The sequence below is a fragment of the Nematolebias whitei genome, unplaced genomic scaffold (assembly GCF_014905685.2).
Source record: "Nematolebias whitei isolate Nwh7 unplaced genomic scaffold, NemWhi1 Nwh_scaf_332, whole genome shotgun sequence".
NCBI lineage: Eukaryota > Metazoa > Chordata > Actinopteri > Cyprinodontiformes > Rivulidae > Nematolebias > Nematolebias whitei.
The window spans coordinates 1-15430 of NW_023618877.1; the positions used below are offsets into that span (position 1 = coordinate 1).

The following is a 15430-nucleotide window of genomic DNA, read 5'->3' on the forward strand; positions in this document are numbered from 1 at the left end:
TGCAGCAGGCCAGAAGGGACGCCGAGCGCTCTGGAAAGAAGGTGCCAGCCTTCGGTGGTTTTGGTAGCGCCGGAATGAGCAGTGTATCCTCGAGCTCCGTCATCACAGACACCATTGTAGAACCCGAGAAACCCAAGATCACACCGACTCCTGTCAGGTGCAGCTCCAAAACATCCTTGTTGCCCCTGTAGTTAAATTTCACATTTTTAAACTAAACGTCAGTTGTTTAAACTGATGAAACGTTGTTTTCCTCCTTTCTCTTGTTCAGATCGAGTGGACCAAGCAGGGCTCTGAAACTGGGCGCTAAAGGGAAAGAAGTAGACAACTTTGTTGACCAGCTCAAGTCTGAAGGTGAAACAATCATTCCATCTACAGGAAAGAGAGGCTCAGATGTGTCGAAAGTTCTGGCACCACCAGTCAATGTGGAGAGGTACACGTCGTCATTGTCATCATTTTATTACCTCCATTATTTTTAAACATCTTGTCTTATGTCTTGTCAAAGATTGATGCTGGTTGCTGTTAGTGACCTGCTTGAAATACCCAGCATGAATCTAAATGTTACAAATTATCTGCAGAACAAATGGTTTACAAAAGTCATACCTAAACAATATAAAATTATATTTGTAAAAAAGTGCATGTAAACAGTAGAAATCCTTCAAACACGTAGAATGCAGGTGTGAAAGTATGAAAAGGTTTTATGTCGTTCCAGTTGAGTCGTCTAACCAGTGTGATTAAAACCATGTCAAACATCTTAAGACTTTGTATGAGGATCCAGTGTTCACATGAGAAGGACCAAGAACATATTTACATACCTCATAAATGCATCACTTTAAACCATTACAGAAAAAAGCTTCAGAAGAAATTTATTCCTAAAATATTTTGTCTACTTTAAAATGTGCAAATAAATTTTTTGTGACGAGATATTTTGTTAGTTTGGTTTTGAAAAAGATGATGGTGCAACTCATGGACCAGTTATTTTAGGAGTAAACGTGCTGCAGACTGCATCAGGTTCACAAGTTGTCAGTTCAGTTTCTACATTTTTATTTTATTTTATTGAATCTTTATTTCTACGGTCGATGAGTCACAAGGACCCATTTTCAACAGTCCTGTTTGGCAGCAGATGGTGGGGGTTAGGGGCCCATAGTGGGGCCAATGAGGGTGGAGGCAGGTGTGGTTGTTTCTTCTTTTCCACCCACATTTTGGTGTTGTCTGTTCGGAGAATTGAACCTGTGACTGTCCGATCACAGGCCCACCTCTAACCTCTGTTCCACCTCTCCTATAAGTTGTGGTGGGTCAGGATCTTATGAATAAAGTATGATGACGACACGGTTTTAAGTTGTTTTAAGTTACATGGAAGTTTGTAAATTACAGGAAATGTGAGATTGTGTTTTGTCTGATCTTCATTTAGGTCAGTTGTGGATGAACAGTGTGATCGATCTAAGGGCACACAGTGACATCATTTGATCGTTTACATTTCCACACGGGTGAAGATCAACTTTTGTAAAAGATCCTTAAAGTAATCTGTTGCGATTCTGGTTTCTGACAAACTCTCTTCAATAAATATTAGTTTATTAAAATTATACATTCGTTACAACAATTAGCTTTGTCTTTAGAGCAAGCTTGGAAGAAACATTTAAACCTGGAATATTTAATTTCATATCCAGAAGTTTAGAAGGTGCTGTGTGGTGGCCTTTTCTTACTGCTGCTGTTCACACGTGTTCAGAATGATTGACTGGTTTGACGGGTCATAGATGGTCAGTCTTCTCTGGGTTGATCTTTATTTCACGTTTTTTTTTTTTTTTTGCAGCGTACATCTCCGTGTGGAGGAGAAGATCTCGTTGACCTGTGGCCGGGATGGCGGCCTACAGAACATGGAAATTCTTGGCATGGTGACGCTCCGAGTTACTGATGAGAAGAACGGCCGCATCCGCCTCATTGTCAGCAATACTGACAACAAAGGATTACAGCTGCAGGTAAGAACAATACGCAGCGTTTTTTCAGATCATCTCAAGTCTTTGAGTTTCGCCAGAGCAAACGTTTGGATCTTGCATTAAATCTCTCCATTAAGGCTTGTGAGTTAAACGGATTCTTACCCAGAGCAAATCAGCTTCCAGTTCAGTTCAGTTTATATAGCACCAAATCACAACAAAGTTGTCTCAGGGCACTTTACAGCAACATTCACATAAAAGCCAATTAGTAAAGTTCTCTATCTAAGGAATCCAGCAGACAAGTTGAATCTTGGCTTCGTTGCAGTCTCCCATCCTGAGCAAGCACAGTGGCAACAGTGGAAAGAAAAACTCCCTTTTAGAAAGTAAGAAACCTCCAACAGAACCAGGCTCAGGACAAGCGGCCATCTGCTTTGACCAGCTGGTTTAGAGGACAGGAAGGAGAGACAGACAAACACAGAATGGTAGGCCCAGATGTAGGTGCAGGCCCAGATGTAGGTGCAGGCCCAGATGTAGGCGCAGGCCCAGATGTAGGCGCAGGCCCAGATGTAGGCGCAGGCCCAGATGTAGGCGCAGGCCCAGATGTAGGTCCAGGTGTACCTGAAAGACAAAAACACGTCAAGAATAAACAAAATAATTACAAATACAAAACAGGTTGAGCAGAGTAAGTAAAGACAGTAGTAGAGTGAAAAGTGTGGTCAGGTTGTCCTCCAGCAGTCTAAGCCTATAGCAGCTTAACTAAGGGACAGCTCAGGAAACCCAAGCTGACCCTAACTATAGGATTTATCAAAAAGGAAATTCTAAAGTCCAGTCTTAAAACTGGATAATGTGTCAGCGTCACGGACAGAAACTGGAAGTTGGTTCCACAAGAGAGGAGCCTGATAACTGAAAGATCTGCCTCCCATTCTGTTTTTGTAAATTCTAGGATCCACAAGTAAACCTGCAGTCTGGGAGCGAAGTGCTCTGTTAGGAAAATATGGAACAATAAGATCTGTAATATAAGATGGAGCTAGGTTGTTGAGAGCTTTGTAGGTTAGAAGTAAGATTTTGAATTCTATTCTGGATTTGACAGGGAGCCAGTGGAGAGAAACTAAAACTGGAGAGATATGATCTCTCCCAGTAACTCCGGTTAAGACTCTGGCAGCAGCATTTTGGATCAACTGAAGACGTTTTAAAGACTACCAGGAAGCACTGATGATCTGAGCATGCTCCAGCCCCAGAAAGAACTGATGAAAAGCCCAAATGTGCTTGAGTGCCCTGATTAGAAGTAGACATGAGGACCGTATGACCCGGTAGTCAAAATGAAATGGCGTGGGGGGAGGGGGGGACTCTTAACTTGTAACAGTTCTTAACAGAAACAATGATTTGTCCAAGCTCTAACTGAAGACCTGTGCAGTAACGTGACAGTGTGGAATAAAGTGTGTGCAGTTTCACTGTTTCCCCTACTATTATACAAGCGCCCCGCCCCACCTACTGAACCACCCCCCGTCAACAGCTGCCGGCACCGACGTAGCACTACGCTAATGGCGCGCAAAACAGGTGTGCTATCTAAAATGCTAGAGGTGGTGCTTTGTTTGCCTCACGATGAACCCCCACTTGAAATAAACTACAGTGCACAACTCAGACATGTCACGTACCCCCGACCCCCGCTGACAAAAATAAAGCACGGCAGAGTAATGTAAACACAGTTTTATGAAGTGTTTCTTGTTTGTGAAGACGTTTGTCTGGCTCTGATTCAAAGAGTTGACTCCACTGGAACCCAGTGGGGGCCTCTGGCAGCCCCCACACCCCTGGTCTTACTGTTTTCTCTCCTATATCACATCCCTGGAATTGTCTGACATACTGCGTATTAGGAATGTGCGATATGGCATAAAATTCATATCACGATATGTACTGTGAAGGGTGGCCATAACGACATATATCACAATATGTTTTTGGTATAAAACTTGCAATAGGAAGTTTAAAAAGCATAGCGTGTCCTTTTGCCATCATATATTTTGAATTAAGAAAATTCCACTACTAGGTCCAGAGAGTTTTTAAATAATAAACAAATCAAGTATTAAAAAATAAATAAGTAAATAAAGGTTGAATGAATGATAAAAAGTATTAGGCTTCTTTCTTGTAGTGCAAAAGATCAAATGTAGTTTTAGCCTTATGTTTTAAACAAAAGAATATGTTGTTAACTCTTAACAGTTTCCAGTCTTCTCACTTAAATGAACAGCAACAGAGCAGCAACTGAAACACTTCACCCTCCAAACCTCTAGTGGGCGCCTCCTTCTGCTTTAATGGAGAGCTGACACAAAATGAGTCTGTGGCTTTGACCAGAGGGTCTCGCAGTAAAATCACACAACACAGCGTTCCTTTCACAGATCAGAGAGCAGGTTTCTCTAAAGCTGACCAACGCTTACTTTAACTTTCGACCGAAAAAAACTTTCGACGGAACAGTGTTTTGAGCATGCGTTAGAATATGACAACTCTACGACAAGCCGGCCGTAGTTGGCTTGTAGCTTCGCTACTTAACCCTCGAAGAAAAGACTTGAACACCACTTGCGCACAGTTTTCAACAAAAAAAAGTAACGATTAAATCAGACAACTCTGATTTTACATCAGACACAGCATTACTGCGGTTAGCCGGTAGAAGTCGGATCTCTATCGTAGGCTAAATGTCTATCGTTTCTACCGTGTACAGTTTATATCGCGCATTCTTACTGCGTATTAAATCTGAAGACTCTGCACGATCTACCTGTGGCTTTATTGGTGTCTTCAGATTAAATGTTTCACTTTTTCTCAACTCTGACGTAAATTAATTAATTGTTTTTGTTGACAGACACATCCCAATGTGGATAAGAAGTTTTTCACAGCCGAGTCAGTGATTGGCCTGAAGAACCCAGAGAAGTCCTTTCCTCTCAATAACGATGTTGGTGTGCTCAAGTGGAGGCTGCAGACCACAGACGAGACCCTCATACCTCTAACCAGTGCGTTCAAAAATATGACCCGTTTACATAATCTGTGTGACTGTTGTGATGCTGCAGGTGCTGGAACTGCAAGTATGGGATTATCTGGGCTAATCTTCCGTTAGTTAGAACTAGTATTCTTCACAGCAAAGGACGACGACTTTAAACATTTTTCAGTCGGGTCATCTGGACAGTTTCTTTTGTTTGTGCTGAAACGATTCCCCTTCCATCCGGAAGGCTTCTTCAGTCAAGGAAACACACCACACAAAACTGATTCTTCCCCCAACAGCTACTCCAAAGTGGAACTAACCAGTTATAGTCAGATGACCTGACGGAAAAATGGATTGTATACCTGGATTATTGAGCGTGGACTTTGTTGACGATTACTTTAGATCAGGCCTATTCAACTGGCGGCCCCGGGGCCAAATGAGGCCCACAGGTGAGCTCAGTTTGGCCCACCAATGGGTTTATTTTTAATAAAACTAGATTTTAAACCATAAAACAAACTTACTGACATTAACTGCTGGATGTCCACCCCCTGAGCAGTTTAGTTGGCTAGTCCTGCTTTAGATGTCATGTTTAGTCCAAATAATGGTCCAAAAGAGATCAGTTTGCTTTCTAATCACTAAACACATTAAGGAGTTGGAATGGTTCCTTAAGAAGGAGCTGAGTTAGTTGACCTCTTTTAAAATCCTTAGATATATATATATAGAGAGTATAACTTTAAGCTCTCAGATTTGTTTAGTTGTTGTTCATTGTGCAGAGTCAGCAGCATCCTTATTGGTTCACATTATTTTTGCACAGTTCTTGGTGCAGGAGCACAGAACAGGGTGTAGCTGCTCTCACCTGGATTATTGTGTGTGTCTCAGTAAACTGCTGGCCTTCAGAGAGCGCCACTGGCTGTGATGTCAACATCGAGTATGAGCTGCAGAAGGACAGCCTGGAGCTGAACGACGTCGTCATCAGCATCCCTATACCGTAAGTGCATCTGCCCAGCAAATGGATCTGCTGGAAATGTGTTCAGTTCTGGGCATGGCCAGGATTTGTATTCATGAGTAACCCAAACCAGTGTAATGTCTTGGTAAAATTCTTAAATAACTTCTTAATAAGACGTCTAAAGCAAATAAAGTAATTTACGTGAGGTCACCTGTTGGGGGCGCTGCAGGATAAGTTGCTTGTAAATGTCTGTTAACGTCAGATTAATATTTGTTTCTGTTTTCCCACTATAGTTGTGCAGCTAATGTAAATGTATTTGCTGGTTATGCGTACTGAAAACTAGAGATCAGTATGTAGAGCTCCAGGTAAACATCTGGATGCTCTAATGATGCGGAAAAGAAACGAGCAGCTCAGTCTTGGCCGTGTTGTAACACATGTCCACCTGTTACCACCTTACTTTGACCTGAAGTTCCTGTATGCTGCCTGTACTGACCCTTCCTCCTCTGCAGATCTGGCGTGGGAGCTCCTGTAATTGGTGACCTGGACGGAGAGTACAAGCACGACAGCCGGCGGAACATCCTGGAGTGGTGCCTACCTGTCATCGATGCCAACAACAAAACTGGCAGCCTGGAGTTCAGCATCGCTGGGCAGCCTCATGATTTCTTCCCCGTCAACGTGTCCTTCGTGTCCAAGCGTAACTTCTGTGACATCGAGGTGGGTACTGATGATGGCTCCATCAAGGTGATAAAAGATGAACTGTGGAGATCTGGCTACTTGGGTTGGGGTCAAATTAAGAGTTGAGTAAAACTCGGAGGTCGTCATACGTTTTACTTTTGACAATTACTCATTTTTGCAGCAACACTTCAAGTTAGTCTGTTTAATAAATTGTGACAAAGATGAACTATTTACGTTGATGGCACTGAATCGATCGGTCCATCTGTGCAGCACGTCGAGTCGTTTATTCAGCTCCCAGCAGACTGATGCACTTGGCACCGACATCTAAAACCAGCAGCTCAGGGGCCGGACATCCAGCAATTAGTCAGTATGCAAATTAAACAAGTATTACAATGATCTGATACTTTTTAAATTAATTTATTGTGCTGCATTGACTCATAAAGACAATAAACAGAACCCAGAATTGTAATTCAAAGAAATTACATTTCTAGATTTAATTTCTTGTCATAAAAGTAGTGATATTCTGATGTGAAACAATATAAACAAACATGAGACTACGCTATATTTTTAATAAAGTTATATAATAGCAAAAAAAATGTGCATATATAAATCTATATCTGTATTTTTCTGCCTATAAGTTACTCTTTGCATAATTTACTTGTCCTGCGACTTATCGGCCAAAGCGACGTGTTTATGGATTTTTTTTCCCCCCATATTTATAAACCATGTTTTGGCTGAGAGATGACCGGAGAAAAAAGAGCAGTACCACTTTCAGCCACTTGATGGCAGCAGAGTAGTAATAGTGCTGAGGCATGCTGTTGTATCATGTAATAAATAAACGTGGCTAAAATGAAAGAATCAAAAGTTCAAGAGAAAAACTGGACTTTATTTATTATACTTCACTTTATATTTTGTTGTTTTTTTTCTTAAACTTTTTTGAATTTACCATGTCCTGGATGACTGAGAATCTTCACCAGCTATTAATGACACAATCGGCCTGCCGTAGTCTCCCACCTTCATTCTGCTCGTTGCTTGGAACCGTCGAATCAGCTGCACTGCCCCGGCAAAATGCAGCTGATTTGACCATTAAAGTGCATTTATTAAGCAAATGTTAGACTGAGACACACATTTAATATAATTTTGAGCAAAGAAATAATTGTTTTTAAGTGTTGATCTTGTTAAAGTCCTCCCGTGCACATTCCCACGGCCGCCATTTGGCAGCCCGCTGTTTTTTTGGCACAACACCGGTCCATTATGACCTTTTTGGTCACTAAAAGTTCTTGGACAATAAAAACATGACGTGATAATTCAGGCAAATCAGACAAACATGATCGACAGTCTCGATGACAAAAACACAGTTTATTTTAACATTTGAGCATTTCTTGAGTCCACTGAGATCAAAGGGGTCGAGATGGGGTAGAGGCAGGGCAGCCGACTCGGGACCCGAGAAGTCCCAGGTTCGATCCCCAGTCATTGCACATGATATGGTGTCTCTGAGCAGCACACTTTATCCCCAATTGCTGCCCGGGCACTTTCAATGGCTGCCCACTGCTCCACCTGGTGATGGATGGGTTAAATGTAGAGATCCAAGTGCACCATTGTATGGGACCATACAATGATAATACATAACACATTATTATTATTATTATTATTTATTATTATTATTATTATTATTGTTATTATTATTATTATTATTATTATTATTATTATTATATAAAAGGATTGTCATTAAAAATTCAAAATTTTTCTTCATTTAAATTTTTTTTTAATCAAGTCATTGCTGGGCTGGACTGAAGTTCTGGCCCGTGGGCCGCCAGCTGAATAGCCCTGGCCTATACCATCACTAACAGATGTTGTGCAGTTAAGAACATGGTTACAAACTAAACCAGGTCGTGCAAAAAGATGTGTTATATACAGTGTTTCCCCCCACCCTTATACAAGCAGGGTGCCCCACCCTGTCAACAGAACTGAGCACCCTGCCTACTGAGCTGCTCCCACCCATCGACAACTGCCGGCACTGTAGCACTAAGCTAGCTGCGCACAATACAGATGTGTTATATACAGTGTTTCCCCCCACCCTTATACAAGCAGGGTGCCCCACCCTGTCAACAGAACTGAGCACCCTGCCTACTGAGCTGCTCCCACCCGTCGACAACTGCCGGCACTGTAGCACTAAGCTAGCTGCGCACAATACAGATGTGTTAGCTGAAAATTTAGATGTAGCGATCCATCCCACCCCCACCCCCCACACTGTTCAAAAATTGACCCAATTGGAGCAGAGCAGTTCTCTGTTTGATACACGGTGGGTGATGACGTCATCCTTTAAAAAACGTACTAAATGTGTTTGTTGGCATGTGACCAGTTCACTGCAGCTGGAGGAGAGACCAGAATTGAATCACCATCACCCCTCCTCCTGCACCACACTCCCGACCTCCTCAGCACGTCTGTATCTAAAGTGTAGCATCGTACTAAACGTTAACGTGTTCCGAGCATCGTAAAGAAATGTACAACTTGTGCGCGTGACTAAATTTCTGGTCCTCAAAGGAGACGGCGCCGCCGCGGTGGGAGCGCACTCTTCCTGAGTGTCTCTCACGGTGAAACGGGCAGAAACGGAAACGTTTTTCTGCTTTAATCTGCTGTAAATACACTGTGGGTGCCTCTCGCAAAGTCTGAAGAGGAGAACGAGGAAGTCCCACTCCAGCAGCTCCTGAAAGAGCCTGCCCCTCAGGAGCTCCAAGCAGTCCACAAGATGGCTGACTGAGAACATGTGTATATAATAATGTTTGCATATAATGAAATACTTCAGTTATCCTGATAGAAAAATAGGTCAGGTCCTCTGGACGGATTCTTGTTGTTGAAACGTTTCCTCTTTTATCCAAAGTACTTCTTCATTCTGAGGAGCTGCAACAAACTCAGTTTTATAAATAACACCTTCTCATAGTGGATCAACCAGTGTGTTGTTGACATCCAGAACGAGCTGTTCACATGATGGAGGAGGACCAGGTGGTGTCAAAAGGAGGTGTTATTTATAAGACTGAGTTAGTTGCAGCTCCTCAGACTGAAGAAGTACTTTAGATAAAAGGTGAAACGTTTCAACAAGAAGAATAATCCCAGACTTGACTTCTTCAGATACTTAATGACCTTTTTCTTCAGATTTTCGTCGTCTTTATTGTAAAGGTCGCAGACGACCAAACGTTTTGGCGACCGTCCAGATTTTGTCAGATTTCTGGACAACTTGCAAAATGTCCTCATGTCTGTCCCTGGAAGATCAAACCCTTTAAAAGAGAGACTGGTGATGTGATTCAACAATTCAAAGTTTATCATCTAAAAACTGTTGCCCAAAGCCTTTTCTGTTTAGTCAGTCCAGAAATATTTATATAATATTGTTTATAGATCTATTAAAGTTAAAAAAAGTCTCTTCTGAATCAGTTCAGGTCAACTGCTGACTTTTAGTGAATAATCTGTTTTAATCGGCACATTATAAAACTGTAGCACACAAATTTTAAAGTTCAAATATAAACGGGGACATTAAAAAAAACAATATTCTGAAAGTGTTTGGATTTTTTTGTCAGTCATTTCAGAAAGTGAAACTTGTATAGATTCTTTTAAAATAGTAAAATGTGAATTTAGTTCATCTATAAAACAATAATCATCAAAACTACAAGAAATATTGAAATATTTTACTGTGTAATGAATCTACCGTACTTTCTGGTCTATAAGCAGCTACTTTTTTCACAGGCTTTGACCCCCACAGCTTATACAACGCTGCAGCTAATTTATGGATTTTAAATTTTTTTAATGACGAGCTAACAAGCTTCCAGCCGCCAAAACATTTGGCTTCATCACACCCGGGTGCTCATACAGTGAGGAAAATAAGTATTTGAACAGCTGCCAGTCAGCAACAATTATGGCCCTCAAAGACCTGTTAGTCCGCCTCTAAAAAGTCCACCTCCACTCCACTTATCATTATTCTAAATTAGAAGCACTTGTTTGAGGTCGTTAGCTGCATAAAGACACCTGTCCACCCCACACAATCAGTAAGACTCCAACTACTAACATGACTAAGACCAAAGAGCTGTCCAGAGACACCAGAGACAAACTTGTAGACCTCCACAAGGCTGGAAAGGACTACGGAGCAATTGCCAAGCAGCTTGGTGAAGAAAGATCAACTATTGGAGCAATTATTAGAAAATGGAAGAAGCTAAACATGACTGTCAATCTCTCTCGGCCTGGGGCTCCATGCAAGATCTCACCTCGTGGCGTATCGATGATCCTAAGAAAGGTGAGGAATCAGCCCAGAACTACATGGGAGGAGCTGGTCCATGACCTGAAGAGAGCTGACACCACTGTTTCCATGGTTACTGTGGGTAATACACTAAGACGTCATAGTTTAAATCATGCATGGCACGGAAGGTTCCCCTGCTTAAATCAGCGCACGTCCAGGCCCGTCTCAAGTTTGACCATGACCATTCGGATGATCCAGAGGAGACATGGGAGAAAGTTCTGTGGTCAGATGAGACCAGCTTAGAACTTTTTGGTCTTAATTCCACTCGCCGTGTTTGGAGGATGAAGAATGATGAGTACCATCCCAAAACACCATCCCTACTGTGAAGCATGGGGGTGGAAGCATCATGCTTTGGGGGTGTTTTTCTGCACATGGGACAGGACGACTGCACTGTATTAAGGAGAGGATGACCGGGGCCATGTAGTGAGAGATTTTGGGGAACAACCTCCTCCCCTCAGTTAGAACATTGAAGATGGGACGTGGCTGGGTCTTCCAACATCACAATGACCTGAAGCACACAGCCAGGAGAACCAAGGAGTGGCTCCGTAAGAACATATCAAGGTTCTGGAGTGGTCCAGCCAGTCTCCAGATCTAAACCCTATAGAAAATCTTTGGAGGGAGCTCAAACTCCGTGTTTATCAGCAACAGCCCAGAAACCTGGTGATCTAGAGAAGATCTGTGGAGGAATGAGCCAGAATCCTGCTGCAGTGAACCTGGTGAGAAACTACAGGAAACATTTGACCTCTGTAACTGCAAACAAAGACTACTTTTTCACAGCTGTTCAAATACTTATTTGCAGCAGTAACACACAAATAAATAAACAATTAAATAATCATACTTAGGGCTGTTGTAAACAAATATTTTAGTAATCAGAGTCAGATTCTTTGTCATTCACACCTTGTAGTACATGTGGTGGAGTGAAATTATGTACACAGGGTGCCACTTACATCCAACAATAAAATGTAAAATAAAAGCAATGCTAACATCTTTTGGCCATTAATCGGGTAATCAAAAACAAAATTTGTCAAGTTCTGCAGTAACTACCATACTCATTTTATGAGTGATACAAATACAGGAATAAAGAACATTTAATAAACAAAATACATAAATAAACAACCCATTTAATTCCTCTTTTTAAAATATTTTATTGCTTAAGTTGAATTATTTTTAAACATCACATAAAAATCTAAATGCTGTAAAATAACTTTTATGGATTGGAAAATGAATGGAATTTACAAAGTAGGATCTGGAAGGAAGGACATGATTTGTATTGAAGGTGGAGATGATCTTGTGGATCCTTCATCTTCCACCAGGACAGCAGCTGCACGTCTGTGAAGATCACATTTAAAATGCTGTTTGTGAACTCAGCTGCTGCACAACCAACATCCTGGAGCCGTTTGGACGAAGCTGTCCAACGTATGACTCTGACATTTACTGAAAGGAAGAAGAATAAAATTATTTGTTTGTTCATTGTTATGCCTTAATAAATATGTTTCAAGTGTACTTCATTGGATATTATAAAATTATGTAATATAGTTAAGTAATCTACACTTTCTGATGACCTGCTGCAATCAAAGTAACATTAGTGTCAGTTGTATTTGATTTATGCATTTTATTTATGTGTGAGGTTTGAGGATGATTTAATTAAAACCCTCTGTCACTGAATTATTTTTAACCGTCACAGCACAATCTAAATACTGTAAAATAATTTTTATGGATTGGAAAACTGAATGGAATCTTTGTTAGAAACTCAGTAAGAAACTCAAACTTTACATTATCTATAATGTAAAGTTTGAGTTTGTACATCGAGCTCTGCAGACTGTATTATTATTTAATCTTGATTGCTGAGCTATAAACAAATATGACCGTAGTAATAAATTCAGATTTACCTCAGTCATAAACAGCAGCAAGAAGATTAAAAAAATCTTACCAACGCGTGTAAATACATTTACACTTGAAATATTCACCCTAAATATCTCATTTAAGTCAAAATGGAAGTACAGCAATAAATAAATGTTTCAGTCTGCTGCTGCTTTTATCTTTTACAAACTTTCAAGTCCTGCTAGTTTTGTTTCTCTCACAGCACGTACAGACGCTGCCAGGTAGCCACCATGATTAGTCAGTAGATTTAACGTTAGCAAAAATACGCCTCATGCCACATGACTCAATGGGAATACCTCATTGGCTCATTGTGGTTGACGGCTGGTCACATGGCCTCAGGGAGGGATTATGGGTAGAATTTATGTTCATTGTTAATAACTTCAATTACCTGTTCATCATTATTTTAGTGATTACTCTGTTCTTGTTAGTTTATGTTCATTATGTGTTAGTTTGTGTTGGAACATTCAGTAGAGTAACCATGAGTGAGGGAGGTAGTTGTCATGACAACCTGTGGGGTACACTCTGCATGTTGAACAGTACAAAACAAGTCTGTAAGACGCCGTCTGGTGGTTGATTCTTGATCTACCACCAGAGCTGCACATCTCAGCTGTGAGCTGCCTGGCATGTTACAACATGAACACCTGCAGCTTATGTGTTATAATTATTATTTTTTAATTTGCTGTGCGAAGCTTATATTTGGGGAGGTCTATAGACTGACAATTACAGTATGTATGAGTTTCACTTTCTGAAATTATTGGGAAAAATTGAACTTTTTCAGTGTTCTAAATTTTGTAGCTGCAGCTGTATTCACTGTATTGTGACACTGACGTACAAACTTCCTGTGTGGTTAAAGTCCAGTCAGTGAAAATGAATAAAATGCATCTGTTTACAATGAGAACAGTATAAAGGTAGGAACATGTTTTCTCGTTAACAGGATCGTGAATTGAAGAAGTGAAGATGACAAATCTTTTTTTCTTGTTGTTTTCCAGGTGACCAAAGTGACTCATGTAGACGGCGACAGCTCTGTTAAATTCTCTACAGAAACCTCCTTTGTTGTCGACAAATACGTCATTGAGTAGATGTTGGATGAAAATAACTAAATAAAAAAATAAAAAATCACAATGTCCAAATCTATGCTATGGAGAAGATTGAAGATTTCTGCCTGCCGCCCCTGTTTGCTATTAGACTGTACATCGTCAGGACTGTTTGCCTTCTGGCAGAGCTTCCTCCATGGTGGAGAAGAGCAGCGGTGGTGTATTTATGTTTGTATGAGAGGATCATATATATATACATATTACATATATATATTACATATATAATGTATGTATGTATATATATATGTATATGTAAAGAGTGTAATTTGAACATGAATAAAAACTGCAAATATACAGAAATGAAAGCTCAGCTGATGATGCTGTTCAGAACTGTAAAGACTGGAGGCTAAGTAGAGGATGACTGTGGGGGTGGAGGAGGGACCAGCAGCCTCCATCAGTAAATCCTGCCAGGAGGTAGAGGAGCAGGACCTGAGGCCCGGGTCTCCACCAGAGTCGGAGCAGGGAGCTTAGAATGGATGCACGTCCACAGCCTGGCTGCTTCTGCCACTTGTTCACCCATTGTTTCCTTACTTTCTTGGTTCTTTGTTAAAGTTAGTCCTGACTCCTCTGTGCACGTCGTGCTGCTTTTGTTAAAACCATGACTTGTTTTTAATATCTCAATTCACATCTTTTTTTTCCTTCTAAGCATATTTAGATTTTTCAGTTTTTGTAGAAATCTGTTCTTTGTTGGGGGAACACCAAACTTGGCCCAGTTTGTTCAGTCTGCAAGTCTCAGCTCTTTGTTTTGAAATTATTTTTTCCTTGTTCTTTGCTTTTTAATTAATCGTTAATTATTAATCATCTGCAGGTTGAAGTTTAATGGTGAAGTGCACGCTTTGTAAGGGATTGTCAACTGAAGGACAAGCTTATCTACCAGTAAAACCATTTAACGTCTTGCATCTGTTGACGTTTGTCATGTTTTTTGGGAACACCTTTAGAACCGCTCCTCCTTGACGGGTTGTTTTTAGTTCTAAGAGAAATTCTGAAAAGGCAGAAAATGAAAATAAGAACTTTTAAATGAGCCTCCAAAACAATTGAGCTGTCATTCGAGTCCAGAACTCCCAGGTGCGAGTCTGCCTGTAAATCTGCTCCATCAGCTCGGGTTTTACTGAGGTTCCTATAGTAACGTGGCATCCATCCACCCAGTCATCCTTTACTTAGTGTCAGAGTGCATCAGCATTATTCAAAAAGTCACGTTTGTTATCCTTTCCCCTCTTTTATTTCCCCAGATTACAATTGAAGTGTGGATGTGGGGTCAGATTGTTTCTTTTTTTAATTCTTGAAGGGGAATCTTAACATTCCACTGTACAACCTGGACAAAGGAAGCTTAAATGGAATAAAATGTAATATTGAAAAGGACACATTGTATTGACTTTTGTCTTCAAAGGAGCAGCAGTGGTGGGATGTATGTAAATAACAGAAGAAAAGGTTTAAATTCATGGTTTCTCATGTCATGATAAGAGATTCCCTGGGTGACCTCACCATGGCAACCATACCCAACATGATTTATTTATTTGTCTAAATACTTTTCACTGAAGGTTTCAAACCTTTTATGATTTGGGTAGTATTTAAAGGGAAGCCGTGTTTTTCTTGCAAATCAGTTTACTTCCAAGTTTTTGATCAATTTGAACAATTTTACAAAAAGCGTTTGTTTTGTGC

At 40.7% G+C, this 15430-nt stretch overlaps 1 protein-coding gene across 1 annotated transcript; it reads left to right on the forward strand.

The window, feature by feature from the left end:
- Nucleotides 1-5: 5 nt before the first annotated feature.
- On the forward strand, nt 6-15130 carry LOC119429292 (coatomer subunit delta; the record flags this gene model as incomplete). The annotated part of the gene is made up of 7 exons (XM_037696950.1): nt 6-157; nt 269-430; nt 1808-1973; nt 4774-4921; nt 5770-5878; nt 6346-6550; nt 13667-15130. Coding segments are annotated over 7 exons (1032 nt in total), but the record flags the coding sequence as incomplete, so codon positions are not given.
- Between the last annotated feature and the right edge of the window lie 300 nt (nt 15131-15430).